The sequence below is a fragment of the Schistocerca cancellata genome, chromosome 8 (genome assembly GCF_023864275.1).
Source record: "Schistocerca cancellata isolate TAMUIC-IGC-003103 chromosome 8, iqSchCanc2.1, whole genome shotgun sequence".
NCBI lineage: Eukaryota > Metazoa > Arthropoda > Insecta > Orthoptera > Acrididae > Schistocerca > Schistocerca cancellata.
The window spans coordinates 415,045,537-415,062,797 of NC_064633.1; the positions used below are offsets into that span (position 1 = coordinate 415,045,537).

Sequence of the window (17,261 nt, forward strand, 5' to 3'; positions counted from 1 at the left end):
CATATTATACAGCATTTTCATCACTACCACCACCACCACCACCACCACCACCACCACCACCACCACCACCAGCATTCACACCACCACCACCACCAACAACAACAACACACCACTACTTCTCTGCCAATGGTAGGGTCTGCTTGGAACGCAATCATTTTCACATTCTTCAGTCTTCCTCAACCTCTGTTGTCACTCTGATCCAGTCTTCTCCTCACTTCCAAATGCTTTCTTCCCTTTTTTTTAGCCACTTGGCATGAAGCAAGGGGCTGCCTGTATGGGTAAAGTACAACAAAGGCCTGTGTGCTTTGACTGCTTTACTAACTGTGCAGGCCCTACAGGAACCCTGAAAAATGCCAATAAATGGGAGCACTGGTGAAGCTGTGTTAGGCCCATCAGGCCCACAGTGGATAAAAATGAAAAGTCAACATTTCCCAAATTCTAAAATTGCCTACATATTTTGCCCATAATAATGATCCAGTGGAATTTATCTTCCATTATTGTGTAACAGCATCTATTTTATTTATTTAACACATTGCACATGGCAAATGTAAATATCATAAACATTCATTAGTGAAACAGTTTTATACACTCTGTAGATGTATTTCTTTTGTAAATAAAAATAACTTATTGCAAGGTCTATTTACAGCAACCTTGATAGCAGATGGAAGAAAGAACAATCACATACAGAGCGTAACTCTTCTCAGCAGAAAACCTCTGGTGCTTTGAACATTTTCTCAAATGATGGAAGCTTCTTGGATCAGTTCAAGAAGATGTCTGGTGTTAAAGGTAAAATAATAGTACTAAGAAATGTTTTGAAGCATATTTCTTTTGGTTTTTGAAATGACTGTTTTTCTTTCAGAAGGTAAACAGAGAAGAGAGGATGCCGTCAGCAGTATTATTGACATAAAGAATACTCCTCAAGCCACTGATACTCATGCATCTGACAAAAGGGATAGAGGTGAGAATGTACATACTTATGGTCTTCTGTGCCAAATGTCTTCACAAAGAATTTGGGGTTGTGCTTTGCAGCTGACACACAGTTTGCTGAATTATGTATATGGTCTAAAATTTTGGAATGTCACAACTACAGGCTAGAACATTTCAGAGTGAAGATATGCAAGAAAAGAAAAAAAGAAAAAAAATGTAAGTAATGTAAGTAAATGATTATTATTAATAATGTACACAATTTATTATTAATAATAATAATTTGTTTACATCACTTAAATCGTCATGAGGCACAATTGCAATTAAAAAGACGTTGTCTCACATCTTGTTTTGGTTGTAGGGCATCACCACCCCAGGGAAGTTTTGTCAGGTGGGGAAACAAAACACGAAATCTAATGTAAAATGTGAACTAGCCACCTGAAGATGAACCTATCGATTTGAAACCGGTTATGGCACTGTTTAATATTAATAGATAGCTATGTAAAAAGTGGCAGGTTGCTGTAACATTTTGTGTAATATTCAACCTATATTAAATAAATCAGATTCAGTAGAGGGTGGGATGTTATGGTTTATTTTGTCAGATTTGAAATAAAAGTTCACTTTAATCAGCATTGCATTTACTCCCAGGCCCTCAGTCTGTAGTATGTAAGGCAAGTTCAAGCTTTTGCATCCTTGTACTAGTCAGCACTACAACTCCTCTGTGACTAGAAGTTCTATAAGATCTTTAGCAACCAATGTTAGGTGCTGTGCATTGCACATATGAGTGTGGAGGACTTCACTTAATTACTGGATTTTGAATAAGTTTGAATCTTCTACTAAGAAGTGAATCTCTAGGTGTGCATCTAGTTTATGGGGTAGATATGAGGGTTGGAACTTAAATAGTGGCAACTATTTATTCACAACCGATACAAAAGGGTTACATGTTTGCACCTGTTACTGTCCTTCAAAGTAGTCACCAGCATTGTGTAGAACCTGTTGCCAGTGATGTGAAAGGCATTGTATACCATTAGTAGTGCCTGTTCTGTTGATGGTCCGAATTGAGCCGTCTAATGCCTGTCGAATCTCTGGAACAGTTCTGAAGTGAATGCCACGAAGCCAAAACTGAAATGCCAATCAAGCAAATGGCTTCATTATGGGTTGCCACGAAAGTCAGTGCGTCAGAGCCCCAGTATGGTGAAAGTTATGGTGATTCTCGTGTACGACTGTGATGGCGTTATCCTAATGCATTACATTCCTCCACGGCAGACCAGTGATGCACAGTATTACTGTTTGTTTTTGGGGCATCACCTGTGACCAGCTTTGCGCAAGAAGCAGTGACGCTTTCTGTGCAACCCACCCTTCATTTTGCATGACAATGCGTGGGTGCATACAGTGCAAGCTGTGGCTGCTCTGTTCACTCGATGGGACTGTGAAGTGCTGTACTGTCCACCATACTCCATGGACTTAAGTCCTTGTGACTTTGATTTGATTCCGAAGATGGAGGAACCACTTTGTGGCATTCGCTTCAGAGCTGTGGTGCCAGTTCAGTTCTCTCCAGTGACCTACCAAGGCCTCATTGCTTCCATGCCACAACGTGTCGCTGTTGTTATTCATGCCAAATGTGGACATACTGCATATTAGACAGATGGTCATAATGTTCTGCCTGATAAGAGTGTGCTGTAGGTATCTAGAAGCATGGCAGTATGCACTACTTTTGAATGACGTCAGTTCTTGCTGTTTTATGAAAGGATGTATTTTATTACGGGTAAGTAGAATAATGAGGATCATGTGTGAATACATGATACTTGAGCACATTGTAATTTGTATAATTATACTTTCAGTATTGTGCACTGTAGTTTTCTGCTGCCACAACCAAACTTTGATCATCTCAAGAAATGCATGTCATAATGTATAAGGGTACCTTTTGTTTGACACATCATATTATTGCTTTTCATAGTTTTTACTGTATTGAGTTTATGTATGGTTTATTTTATTTGTTTTGAGGATATATTTAGTGTATGTAGATTTTTAATGGTCATTGCAGAATGATTTTAGATTTTTCCATTTACATGTTATCGATGGACAGGACTGCTGGCCACATGGATGTTCCATTGCCTTTAGAAAACCAGTGCTAGTATGCAATTGACTGCCTCCTTAGGCAATGCACGTGGTTCACTCCCAACTCCTTTCTTACCTGAGGTTAACCCCCGTCCCCTCTCCCTCCTCCTTTCAGTTTCTGTGCTAAACGACAACTACTCTTACCCACACTGTTACTGTCTGTGTCTGGTGCATAGTATTCGCCTACCTGAAAATTCTGTCATCTAAAGGAAGCTTCCAGGTGAAAATCAGCAGGGTGATCTGGATAGTGTGCAGCTGATTGGCTACATTTAAGGCCGGTAACGCATGAGGCAGCCAGGCTGTGGCAGCCGATAAAACAATGACAGTTGATTGCGGGCTGCACACTAGGCAGCGAGGATTTTGTGGCCGCGGCAGCTGACAGAACACGGGTGACTGCACGGCAGCCAGGCAGCTGTGCGCAGCCAGTGGCGAGCTGTGGGTCCCACAAAGAGTGTGTGTGGCTGCCTCAGTCTCCGCGCACATTTGTCCGAGCAGCTACACCTTTTTTGCACCTCGAGCCAAAAGTTACAATGGCTTTCAACACTGAGAAATTTATTCAAGAAATTGAAAGATAAAGAGCAATCTGGGACTTATCTTGTGAGGAGTACAGTGACCGTGACGTGAAGAGGAGGAGATGGGAGGAAATCACAAATATAATGTATGAGGAGAATATGACGAAAAATGAAAAGAATGAATTCGGTAAGTCATTTATTATTTATTACATAATAAAAATGGTTATGCATACAGTAATCAAGAAGAGGGTATCATTGTACACTTAACAATAATTCACGTGAAAGCAGTAATAGTCACGTCCACAATTCAATTAACACATATAATTATTACCCCAATGGAATTCTGTTTTGCCATTCCAGCAGATTTCCATCTGTAAAATAATCCACAAATAAATCTCTGTATGCTGATGCTGATGCTGATGAACGGCACCCTGCTTTTGTAGGACCTGGGGAAATTTCCAGTTCTGGAGGGATGTACAGTGTGTCTTCAAATTTGTAGCCATCTCTTTCTCACACATAATTATGTAAAACACAGCATGCTTTTATCATGGCAATTGCAAATTCTTCCCGAACATCCATAGGGTGATGAAAAATGTCTCCATTTATTTGCCAGAATGCCAAACGTGCATTCTATAAATCGCCTAGCCCGAGACAGTCAGTAGTTAAAGATACTTTTTTTGTCTGTTAAACGCCTTCCTCCATAAGGACGCATTAAATTTTCAGACATACCAAACGCCTCATCTCCAACAATGACGTATGGCATCAGTATTCCATTGTTTGATATTGAGCTTTTCTCTGGTATTTGTAAATTTTTATTTAGGAGTTTTTCATACAGAACCGATTTCTTAAAAATAGATGAGTCACTACATTTTCCATATTCTCAAACATCAATGTAAGTGAATTTCTAATCTGCAGCACATAAAGCAAGTAAAATGATCGAAAAATAATTTTTGTAATAATAGTAAGGTGAACCTGAATGACAGGGTTTTATTACTCTGATATGTTGCACGTCGATAGCACCGATGCAATTGGGAAAGTTTGCATATCTATTAAATCCATTTGCTATTTCAATACATCTTGCCTCATTTAATTCTGGAAACACAGTCTGTCTCATTTTGTCCCAAATCGCCAAGCAAGTTTCATATATGACTTCTCGGACAGTAGTACGTCCGATCCGAAAATTGTGACTCAGTGCTGCTGTAGATATCTGAAATGAAATATATGTTCATATCAAAAAATGAAACCCACGCACTTCTGCCCGGAATTTTATTAAATTATTATAATAGATTAGTCATATAAAATATAAACATCCCTAATTTCATCCCATCGGCGCCGCTAACACAGACTTTTTTGCAGGCAAATCTCTACAGCAGAAGTGGAAGACTATTCGGACAAGTTTCAGCAAGGAATTAAAACGCATAGCAGGTGCCAAAAGTGGATCAGCAGCTTTGCGTAAAAGCCCTAATGTGTATTTCGAGCAATTACAGTTTCTTAAGGAAACTGTTGTAGACAATATAACTCAAGGTAGCCTGGATGAAACTGACATTGCTGAAAGTAACTATGGGAGCTGTGGCATACAAAGTCCTTCAATGCCCAGAAAGAAGCAGAAAAGTAATGACGACAGATTGATTGATGTACTACAACAGAGTATCGCACTGAAGGAGGAGTGTGAAAGGCATCCAGAATCTGATTCAGATAGACTATTTCTGCTTTCATTACTAGAAGACATGAAAAAGATTCCGGTACATTGCAAGCTTACTACCAAAATGGAGGTTATTGACATCATAAAAAGAGTACAAATGCTTCCACTGCGGGCTTATCACCCAAGGCAATTTTGATCATGCGTCAGAAACAACAGAGGCTGGAGCATATAGCCGTAGGTATGAACCAGAAGCCTCGAGTAGACAGCCGTTTCAGCATGGATGCATACTACAGCCAAATGATGGTCGAGCAGACTTCAGCAGAGGGCAGAAGGAAAGTCGCCGTGATTATTCTACGCCTATTACATACAGACAGGACACTGCCGCCAAGTACAGTGAGCTGTCATTGCCCACTAACTCAACTGTGTCAACTCAGAATTCTGAAATACTTGATCTATTCCAGTCATCAGTACAACTACTACTTTAATATTAATATTCTTTCCAAATGTTGTTATAATTTAGCATATAAAATTAAAATAATAATGTCAAATCATCAAACATGTTGTATTATTTTCAAACTATCACTTCTGTTTTCTGATTTCGTCCCTTTTCAGTTCCTTCAAATTCGTAACTTTAGAATCGAAGGGCCAGGGGAGAAACCGATGATAATTCAATAATTCAATAATTTTTCATGCAAATTTGGCGTTTTACTGCTTTGAAGTTTTTTAATTGTACATTTTCTAACACGAGCGACCATTGTTAGTCAGCAACATAAATCTTTGGTGTTGATGGTTGCTGCAGAATTTGGAAAGGGCAATTTTTTTTTTCTCTAAAAAGAAATAAATAAATTGTGACTTATCATTTTAACTGCTGGCCAATTATTTTCAAATATTATTAAAATGAACTATCATATTTGTTTTTGAACTCACCTCAAAGTAATCAACAATTTTTCTTCCGAAGTTACACAAGCTCGCATACAAGTATCAGTACCCATTATGGAAATTCTTATATTTTCCACAAGGTTATCAAAAGATTCCATTGATATTCTTGCCTTCCACATCCATCTCGCTCAGCCCATACGTCACGGATAGCCGTCGTCTGGCTGCTCAAAATTGCGGCTGCCGCAGCTTGGCTGCTTAGTGCGTTACTGGCCTAACACTGTGACCTGACCGGTGCTAACATGATCAGCTACATTACTAGTGTGATTCACCAAGTAATTGAAACAGTCAACCCTAAAGTTGTCTAGTCAGCTTAGAAGACACACTGTGGAGTGAGGAATGTGACTCTGCAGCTTTGGATAGGCAGGCAACTCTGTAAAGATTTGGACATCATGATGGCAGGCTTTAATGAATTCAGTCAATTGTGCATCTTCAAAATCATAATATGGTTATTAGTCAGCAGTATGTCTAGTAAAGATTGATCATTGCTACTTCATGATACACTGAAAGAGGAGAATACTTTAATTTCTTCAAATGAAGCGACCAAGGAATGGTAGGCTGTTTTTCCCCACATAGCATCTAGTGATACATAGGATCACACTTCCTGGTGTGAGAATGTGTTACAGGGAGCAGTCTGACTTCAATTCCACAAACTTTAACTTAATCAAAGGAGACAGTCATGACCACTACAGTTTAACATAAAAAGAAATATTTGTCAGTTATGTAGGGAATCGCAATTGTCAGACATGGAAGAGTCAGTAGGTATGAAAAAGTTTCAAGTATTAACTGCATAGCAAAATAATCATCCTTTAGCTTATTATCATTTGCCAAACAACTTATTTTGATATTTGAAACTGATTAGGAAATATTTAGGATGTTGTGACTTCTATGACTTATAATGTAGATAAATATGCCACTTGAATTGTAATTGACTCTTAATCAGAGTGCAGAATGAAAACAACTATTACTGCAAAGTAAACTTATGTCTCTTGGTTGATCAGCCAACTGATAGCCTGAGTGACTTGATGGACCATATACAACAGAGAAATACTGAACACACAGATGAATTCAGAGATTTGTACAAGGGTTTCAAACATGATGCAACACAGTATTTTGCTACTATATTAAAAATATTTTCAACATTTGTGTGAGATGTTTCTGTTTTTGCAGCTCTGTACACAAGCTGCGATGTGTGTGTATGATGTGAAAGATTCAAATTTTTGACTGAATTGTTTGACTTGTTTGAAAAAGACTATGTAGTGAAAAATGTGACTAAAAATACTATTTTCTACAGAAAGGAAAAATTTATAGCAACAAAGACTTAAATTGGAAGTGGGTGTAGATTTGCTTCATTTACTTTAAAATGTATCTGTAGGGGCAAAAGAGGGCACTCAGATTCCATTAGTATTTTGCTTTTTGTCCTCCAACCAAGCAGCTTTCCGAGTTTTGTAAGATGCTGCATGGACAAGTGAAATGAGACAATGAGCATATGGCATATGAGAAAGAATTATACTTCGGTGATGTTTGTAAACCACCACACATTTCACAGAAACATCAAAATGACGAAGTTACTTTAATCTATATACAAGGTGGGCAGAATGGACTTCCTAGTTTCAAACAATCACTGAAGAGCATGCAGGTGCGGTAGCAGAGTGAAAGTAGCGGCGTTAGGTGGAGGAAATGGTGCCATTTTCAAAAGTTGCCTTGCTGTGGTTAGTGAGCATCGGGGCTTTGTCGTAGAAACATTTGTTAAAAACAATGGCGGCGCAGAGGGCTCTTCACAGTTGGTTTGGTTTGAATTGTCGTGACAGGGTTTCTGATGCTAAAACCATTAGGAAATGGATTACTAGTGTTACGGTGACAGGATGTGCACTTCCTTGAAAACCAGTTGGCTGACCGAAAACTGTGAGGACACCGGAAAACATGGCAGTTGGAGTGTCCATTGAATAGCCTGCATCACACTCTATGTGGAGACATGCTGCTGCTCTTGGAATATCGTCCGGAGTGGTAAGGCAAATTTTACACTATGACCTTCACTTACATCCCTACAAGTTGATGGTTGTTCAAGTTCTTAGTCCAGAAGACTAGGTGAAACATACAGATGCTTGCAGTGCAATCTTAGCATCTGTGGAACTCTACACTATTCTGTGGTCTAGCGATGAAGCACATTTTGACCTTTCCAGATCAGTAAAAAAAAAAAGGAAAAATTTCGTCACTGGCCAACTGAAACCCATGTGAACTTCACCAAATACCTCTACACAGTCTCAAAATGATAGGTTGGTGCACTGTATCCTCCATAGGCATTATTGTACCTTACTTTTTTGAATCTCAAGGTGCAACTGTTACTGTGAAATCTCCGCGCTATTATGAGATGCTGGAGAAATTTTTACTCCCCAAAATGGAAGAGTATGGTGAGGAATATGACATAGAAACCTTTTGGTTTCAACATGATGGTGCCACAGCTCATACTGCCGATCGTTCATGCCAAATTTTGCAAGAACAGTTTCCTGGCAGCCTGATCTCCTTATGAGGGGATGTTCCATGGTCCCCTCACTCCCCGGATTTGAGACCAAGTGATTTTTTTATTGGGGGGGGGGGGGATACCTCAAAGCAAAAGTTCAACCAAGGATCTTGGAAGCTCATAAGAGGGCAATTACAGATGTCATCACTGGAACAACACAAGATATGCTGAGAAGAGTTTTCGGAAACTTTTGTGAGTGACTCAATATGTGTGTCGTTCACTAAGGTCGTCACCTGGCTGGTATAAGTTTCAAAACCTAATGAAAATAAAATGGGACTGAATGTAGTTTTCAAAAATAAAACCTTTTTTAATTATCTTTGTTGGTTTTTTTACAGTTGATCTGTCAAATCAGGGAGTCCATTCTACCTCACTTTGTATAACGATTAATTCCTAAGGCTGTAAATGCCTAGTTGCCTTGAAATGTTTCCACTCCTTGTGTGGGTTAATTTGTGAATAACTTATCAGTCACCATTGTAATTAATAGTTTTGAACCTGCTGTACTTCCAATGCAGATCCAAAAGAACCGTGTAGCTCAGCATAGATAGGAATTTCTTACCCTCTGCACCGTCTTCTGTGCTGTAAACTGTAAATTCAAATAGTTTTGCAACTTTCTACAGAGTGATGTAAAACACATCTTCAATAATCAGAGTATACTGAACTTCGCTTGTGACACAGTGGAAACACTTCACACAGAGATGAACTGAAACATTGTATTTGCTCAGTACATAAAGCTTAAACAGTTTGTGACAGATGATGTATGTCAAAATGACCAAAAGTTGCAGAATGATGCCCAAGACTCTACAGATATTGATGACATCATTATGTTTGTCACCTATGTCCTTCTATGAAGCGCACCTTATCTCCAAGGCAGAACCTGATGACAAAGAATGAACCACTGACCACTGACCAGCCCCAAAACTTATCAGTACAACTCTTGTTGTTTCCGCTTGCAGATACGTGCATCCATTCCACAGCAGATCGCATATAAAAAAAAAAAAAAAAAAAAAAAAAACCACACACACACACACACACACACACACACACACACACACACACACACACACAGCATACCCTTTTAAATTCATTAAAAAAATTTGTTGGTTTGAGAGATGCCGTGTGACATGTCGTTTCACCAAATGATATGCTACACTATATATCTCTCTCCTTAGACGAATGAGACTGTCACTATTACAAAATTCAAATAAACAATGGACATTTGAAGTTTAGAACCAACATCTACATTTTTAAAGTAGTTTATTCACAACTTGTGCATTTTGTTCTCCCTTTTCAGGCTTCATGACAAACACTATTTCATTTCAGTGACTGCTTCACAGCCTGTGCCATCTGGGCCGTTCCTAACAACACCAGCCTTTCTAAGCTGAGAAGGTGGGAACTCACCCATCAATATATCCTACATTCATGTAACCCTCGTGGCCTCAACCTTCATTAGTCACTGTCCTTCACCCACGTATCCCTACCCTTATTCCCATTCCGGCACTACACAGCCTTCTATTCCACCAATGCACCTGTAGTCTTTTTACTTCTCTTCTTCTCCCCCCCCCCCCCCCCTCCCTCTCCACTCTCTGTCTAACCTCCGGCCTGCTGCACCTAGCTTCCCTACCTTCTCTCCACCTCATCCCCTGTATGCTCCCAAAAGCAGCACTTTACCACCTCCCACTCATACCCTGCAATCCCTCCCATTCCCCACCCCAGTCTTCTCCTTACCCCACCACCCAGATTGCTTCTCCTGTGCTGTTGCTTGAAGTCTGGCTACAGCAGCCAGGGAAAGTGGTCATGTGAATGTGTGTTGCATTTGTGTGAGTGCGTGCGTGCGTGTTGTCTAATTCAGAAGAAAGCCTTTTGGCCAAAAGCATACATGTTAACAGTCTCTTTTGTTGTGCCGGTCTGTGACTGAACTTCACTATATGGTGAGTAGCAATCCATCCTTTTCATAATATTGTCATCATTCCATTCTGGATTTTCCATTGTTTGATTTTAAAACTATTGACGTATGTCCTTCGCCGAAGTGATATGTTGTGCAAGAGTGTCAGAGATTTTAGTGTCTACACCACATAGTACTGTAATATTTGAGTATTTGAGCATTTGAGCAGTTATGGAAATCGTGATAGGTATCAGTGTACATTCAAGATTTTTTTTTTAACCAATAAATTATTCTTTTTTCAATAAATGTGTTTCTGAGATTGTTTTACATCTACACCTGTACGCTGCAAACCACTTTATGGTGGAGGGTAGTTTAGTGTACTATGGTTTCCTCCTCCCTTTCTCCTGTTCTGTTTGTGAATGGTGCATGGGAAGACCTGTTGGCAAGCTTCTGTGCTTCTGTATGAGCTATAATTTTCTAATTACAGTAATTTTGGGAGACATATGTGGGAAGAATGTATCGTCAAATGATTTTAACACTAAGTCTGTTTGATATTCAATGCTTCTTGTTGCATCTACCATGGGTGTTGAATGAGCATTCCTATGATGTATGACACTTATTAAATGAACCTCTGATGAAACACACTGCTCTTTTTTGTTTTTTGACCTTTCGTTGGGCTCAGGCTGATATGCAGTACTCAAGAATCAATTGAATGAATATTTTACAAACCTTATTGTGCATGTTTTGCATCTTCTCTGGATGCTACCAGTGAATCTCAACCTGCATCTCCTCTTGGTAGTCCAGTGTTAGTTTTATGTGGTTGATCCACTTTGCTCTCTGGATGGATACTCTTAGGTATTGCATAACTGTTACTGTTACTAGTGATTTATGGCCAATAATGTAATCAAAGAATAATAGACCTTTCCACCTAATTGCATGCAGTATGTTTCATGTATTTATGTTGAGGGTCAAGTGCCAGTTCCTAAGTGTTGATTTTCTGGAGGTCTTCCTGCAGTTTATGATAATTTTCTGCCATTGAAACCCTCCTATATAAAACCACCTCAAAGAACATCTTACATTATCCACGTATCTTTTATATATGTCCTGAACAATAGTGGCACTTTATAACTCTTTCATGTGATACACCAGAAGTTACTTTTAGAGCTTACAATTTTGCCTTGCCAAGGATGACATCTTCAGTTCCATCTGTTAGGAAATCTCAAATTCCATTACAAAACCAGCATAACGTTCCATGAGCAGTTCTTCATTCTTTCTCTTGGGACACTGTGAAGATTTATCTGATATCTCCAGAAGTTAGTGAACATGGCATTAACCTGGGAGCCATTATCAACTGCCTTCTGAATCTCACGGAGAGGCAGAGCAAACTGAGCTTCTCAAGACTGCCATTTATGGGAGCCATATTGATTGTTACAATGGAGATATCCATTCTCATAAGTCATGTTTTTGAATGACTTCAAACACTATTCGATGACCTATGATGATGGTTTGCTAGAAGGGGTGCAATGTGTTTTACAGATTCATACTTCACCAGTTTTATGTTGGAATGATTTTCTGTTCATAAATCAGAGATTTCTCAGTATGTCATTTCAGTGTTTGTGTGGCAAGAGTTGGTTTTCTACACGGTACCATGAGGTAGGCTGTTGACAGCCACATAAGTATTCTCCCCCTTGAATATTATTCTTTCTGACTGCTTCAAAATTTCATCATTCTTAATTATGCAACAGTTTGTGTACTGAACTGCTTTAAACTTAGCTATTTGTTAATATCACTTCAAGGAAAGTAGGTATAATTCTGTAGTAGTGTTTTGGTTGCTTCCTTCTTTGTTCATGTAAGCCTTGAAGTGCCTGTGACTTTTAATTATGAGCTCACTTCATTTTGTTTTCTGTAAATATTTATCTGTAACTAGGTTCTATTTAGTAGGTTTCTTAGCTCCAGGAATTGAAGATATTGTGACTGCTGTTCATTTTGTGCTCCAGCAAATTAAATATCTTTTGTTTGAAGATCTTTTGTTTACTTGAACTATTGTCATGTCGACTAGTTGAAATTGGAACTTTGATGTGTGTGATTCAAGTATTTAGGATAAGGTGCCCTGAAACTGATGTAGCCAAAATTTTCCAAAAAATGATATACTCAGTGTATTTATAAGAAAATCGTGAATGTTCCTACTGTTATTTATGCTGCCATTGTGTAGGAACAGTTAAGTCATAATTTGTTTTTCCATTACAAATTTCATTTTTAAATAAGTAAACAATTTTGACAAACAACGTTTTTGGATTGAACATAATTGTGTACATGGTTCTAGAATTGTTGCCATATTCTTGAAATTAATGACTTTGTTTCTACCAAATACCCGAATGCAGAAAATGGTGCTCTGTCTGCTGAGTTATTCATTATCATCATATTTATTATATGGAGATAATTATCAAGCAGTCAATATAATCCTTAAATACCTCACACTCTGCCCCAAAATGTGAAACAGGTAGTTTCCAAAAGTGATGGCCAAAAGTTTTTTTATCGTGTGGTCCTATACACTGAAATATGTATTTCTTGCTGCTTTTGGCAATAATGCACCAGGTAATATAGACTGTGCTCTAAGCCTTGTTGCTGTTGGCATTAATGTGCCAGAAAATATAGACTGTTAGGTTTTAAAGCTTCAGCTACATAGCACATTTTATTCCAATGCAGTTTACGGTGCCATGATGTGATCCATCTTTTCAATCTACTTTAGTCATTCCTGTGATACTATAGAAGTATGACTTTACCTTTATCACTGTACGGTCGCCTTACTTATTTCGATCCCAAATTCACTGAAAAAATAAGGAAGGGAAAAGTTACAATTGCAAAACTGCCGCTACTCACACCTAACCAGCTGCAATTTTTATTTAAGTGTTGCTGCAAGTCATTCACGGTCACTTGGAATACTGTGTTGATCCAGTGGCAAAGAAGCAATCATAGAACACCATCTAAATCAGAGTTTGATGATATGGTCTGCAGAGCACAACTACATGCTTTGAAGTCTAAAAAATATAATTTCATAATTAAAGAAAACAATAATCTGACCCTTTTATAGGTCACAGTATCATCCTATTCTACTGGATAACAATATGTCCCTACAACGGATCATAGTAACCTCTTCTACTGGATCCTGAAAAAGTTCAGAGATAAATTATGTAAGACGAAACAGAATGAGCTCATAAACGTCACTTGTGGTAGGTGTGAGTCATTTCACAACATTTCTGAAGATGCCTTGTGTTGATGGAAATAAAGTTGAAACTAATGATTTTGAAAGAAAAAATGTAACCTCTGTTTGCAGCAGTGAAACTTCAGCAAGTTTTTAGAATTTACTCCTTGAGGGGAAAGGGAGACTGATAAACATGTGACCAAATGTAGGATATATCCTTTGTCATAGATCAGATAAGAACAGAAGAATACGGCAAACTCCTTGCTGAAAAAGAAAAACCTCCAAACAAGAGAGGGGGAGGGGGGGGGGGGGGAGCAGAAGTAGCAGAGCTTGTGCCTGTGACCAAAGCTGTGGCAAGATAAGGGAAACTGAGAAGTCCGATTCCAGTGTCTCACTGAAGAGTGATAGCAGCATGTATGGTGTCAATCCCTTTGAAGAATTCACACCAGGTTCTATTTAAATGACTGATCCAGCAGCTGTAGGTGGAGGAGCTTATATCTTGGCTAAATTTCAAAGGGGAAAGAGGAATTCATACAGCCACAGATGTCTGCACCATGCAAAAAGTACTTTGTCAGTCTGTCTGTGTCTAGAGTCTGCAGGCAAGGACAAAATATATTTTGGATCTGCTATGTCATATTTAAAATTTTCAGTCCAAAAATTTTTCCTAGTCTACATTTGTAACTTTAAAGAAATAGATGCAGTGTCATTTTAGAGGATCTATACTCCCTTACATACCCAATTTTATCTCAAAAAATACTCTTTTTCTTTAAAAAACTTCGAAAAATTTGGTGATTTTTTTTTTTTATCGTATTTAATTCTGCTCACCCTATTTTTAATTATAGTATCATTTTTAAAATTATTTTTAACAGTTTGTAAATAGGGACACTATGATTATGATCTGGCAAAATGAACTGATTATCTGGCCATGGTGGCAGCACCATCATGTTTGCATCTGAGAAGTATGGAGGAGAGGTAGTAATAGCATACAGCTGTGTGAAGACCTACCTGCAAACCTTTATTCTGCCCTCAGCCTCTCATCGAAGAACGTTCGTAGTGTAGCTGTGAAATTGGTGATACGAAAAGTATTCCAATAATGTGCCCCACACAACTTTTAGTGTGACTTATCCAACATTTATTGCCACTATAACATAGATGACCAAACTTTGTGGCAGATTAAAACTGTGTGGCAGACCAATACTCGAACTTGTGACCATTGCTTTTCACAGGCAAGTGCTCTACCAACTGAGTTGCCATGTATGACTCACGACTCTTCCTCACAGCTTTACTTCCCCCGTACTTTATATCCTATTCCGCACTTCACAAAAAATTGTGGGGCTAGCACTCCTGGAAGAAAGATATTGCAGAGACATGGACTAGCCACAACTTGGGGATGTTTCCAGAGTATCCTTCCTTCCAAAAATCCTAGTCCCACAAGTTTCAGGTGAGAACTTCTGTGAAGTTTGGAAGGTAGGAAATGAGCTACTGGTGGAAGCAAAGCTGTGGGGATGGGCTGGGAGTCATGCTAGTGTAGCACAGTTGTAGAGTACTTGTCTGCGAAAGGCAGAGGTCCCAAGTTTGAGTCTTGGTCTAGCATACAGTTTGAATCTGCCAGGAAGTTTTATATCAGCGCACACTCCACTGCAGAGTGAAAATTTCATTCTAGTACGATGACCTGTTCTAGTTTTCAGGTGAAAAGTTTGTTTACAGGCAGAGATTTTCACATAGGAAACAGTTTGACAATTGCAAATACAGTGCACTCTCATGCTTGAAGTCTGAAACATGGACATTCTGAAGTTGGTATCAGAATAAACAGTTGTGGGCATTAAGTTTGATGATGGCTGGTAATAATGTACAGAAATGGATATTGTTGAAACTGAGATGTTAGTTGTGTGATTACCATGATTACCAGCTGCAAAATTTAACATAACATTGACTAACTGTGAGTTTTCAAACTTCTGCATAGATGTTGTCTCTAAGATTTACAACACACTACTTTATAAAGACTGGTAAATGAACATATTGCGATTTCAGAAACTGAGAGGATCATTTCAAAAGTCCTGCATACTGCACGTTTGCAACTGTTTTGGCGATGTGATCAAGTTGAAATTCATGTCAGTTGTGAACGAGACTTGAGGTGTGACAGTCGTATATATGTTTGCTGGTTTGCATGTCTATCATGAGTAATTCAGTGTAAAATGGAAGCTGAAACAGTCAGGTTGGATTACATGCAGCGAGCAGCAGTCCTACATCAAAATCTAATCCATACAAGAACACAACAGAAATCCACAATGCTTTGAGAGAGGTATGTGGGAATAATGTACTGGATCATAGCACAGTATCACAGTGGTCTGCTCATTTCTGTGAAGGTCAGATAAGCACTGAGGACAGTCCAAGAAGTGGAAAGCCATCAACTGCAACAGACTACATCTCTCAGGTTATTGTTAATGACATTTTGAGAGAGGATCAGTGAAAAATGTGGGGAAATTGCATACGAGGCCAGAATGTCTTGTCACTTTAGTTTACAGAATCATAAATTAAAAAGTTAAAAAATGAAAAAATTTGCTGCCAGATGAATTCCTCATGATCTGAGTGAAGAGCAGAAGGCAGGTCGCAGAATAATCGCAGGAGTATTGCCTCATCATTATCAAACAGAAGAACAGTTTCTGAAAAGGATTATTGCACTTGATGAAGTCTGCATATGAGATCTTGAGCCAGAACTCAAGTCTGTTCTCACAGTGGAGAAATTCAGGTTCGCAGTGCCTGAAAAAATTTTGCTGCCAAGAATCAAAGGTGAAACTACTGATGATCTTTGCATATGGCATGAATGGAGTTGTAGCTTCAAGTATTGCACCAGGGGACATCTGTAACAGGCACGTACTACAAGCTGTTCTGCAAAATGTTTTGCTGCCGATAATTTGTGAAAGAAGCCCTGACATGCTTGCAACTGGTGTCCTCATTTTGCACAACAACCCAAGACCTTGTAGGCCCTACAAGTGAGAGAAAAGCTCAACAAATATGGATGGCTAATACTTCCCCACCCACTGAATGGTCGTGATATGAGCCCAGCAGACTTCAATCTTTCTCTCCATGGAAAATGTTTTGAGACAATTGATGAAGCTTCCAGGGAGGTAAACAGAGTAATCAGACAGCTCAACAATGAAGGTGCCCTATAAGGTATATGGAAGACACCAGAATGTTGGGAAGGTGTCATAAGCAAGAATAGACATTATACTGAAGGCTTGTAAAGGTATTTTGTAAAATAAATTATTTTCTTCAGTTCTGTCTTACAGTGTGTAGGACTTTGAAATGATCCTCATACATAGAAGTTTGAAAAATGGCTAGGTTAGATTTTAATTTGTATGAGTTCTGTGTTATAGCAGTAACTTGGTTTACAAAACATGTAGTCATTTAGGAAAACACAAAAGATCATGTAACCATTTGATACATTTGCATTGCGAATGACATGTTTTCGAGTATAGGAACCACTTTAGATCTAATCATTGATACAAATTTATAAGAAACCT

General features: G+C 38.7%; 2 protein-coding genes across 3 annotated transcripts in view; both read left to right on the forward strand.

Annotated features, from left to right (window-relative positions):
* LOC126094602 (SURP and G-patch domain-containing protein 1) overlaps positions 1-17,261 on the forward strand; it is a 169,494-nt gene that overhangs the window by 27,666 nt on the left and 124,567 nt on the right. The window contains exons 3-4 of one of the 2 annotated variants that reach the window (XM_049909075.1): positions 647-786; positions 860-958. In XM_049909075.1, the coding sequence (XP_049765032.1) occupies positions 647-786; positions 860-958 (239 nt within the window). The remainder of the gene's footprint in view (positions 1-646; positions 787-859; positions 959-17,261) is intronic. The other variant, XM_049909077.1, reaches the window with a different exon arrangement.
* Positions 3,044-5,707, forward strand: LOC126094603 (uncharacterized). The gene is made up of 2 exons (XM_049909078.1): positions 3,044-3,741; positions 4,911-5,707. Exons 1-2 carry the CDS (start codon positions 3,699-3,701, stop codon positions 5,390-5,392), a joined length of 525 nt encoding a protein of 174 aa, XP_049765035.1. The 5' UTR covers positions 3,044-3,698; the 3' UTR covers positions 5,393-5,707.

Bases quoted from the DNA above. Each gene is read 5' to 3' on its own strand.
- LOC126094603 (XM_049909078.1), top strand. From the start codon at position 3,699: ATGTATGAGGAGAATATGACGAAAAATGAAAAGAATGAATTCG. The intron at 3,742-4,910 runs GTAAGTCATTTA...ACTTTTTTGCAG, and splicing joins AAATGAAAAGAATGAATTCG to GCAAATCTCTACAGCAGAAG.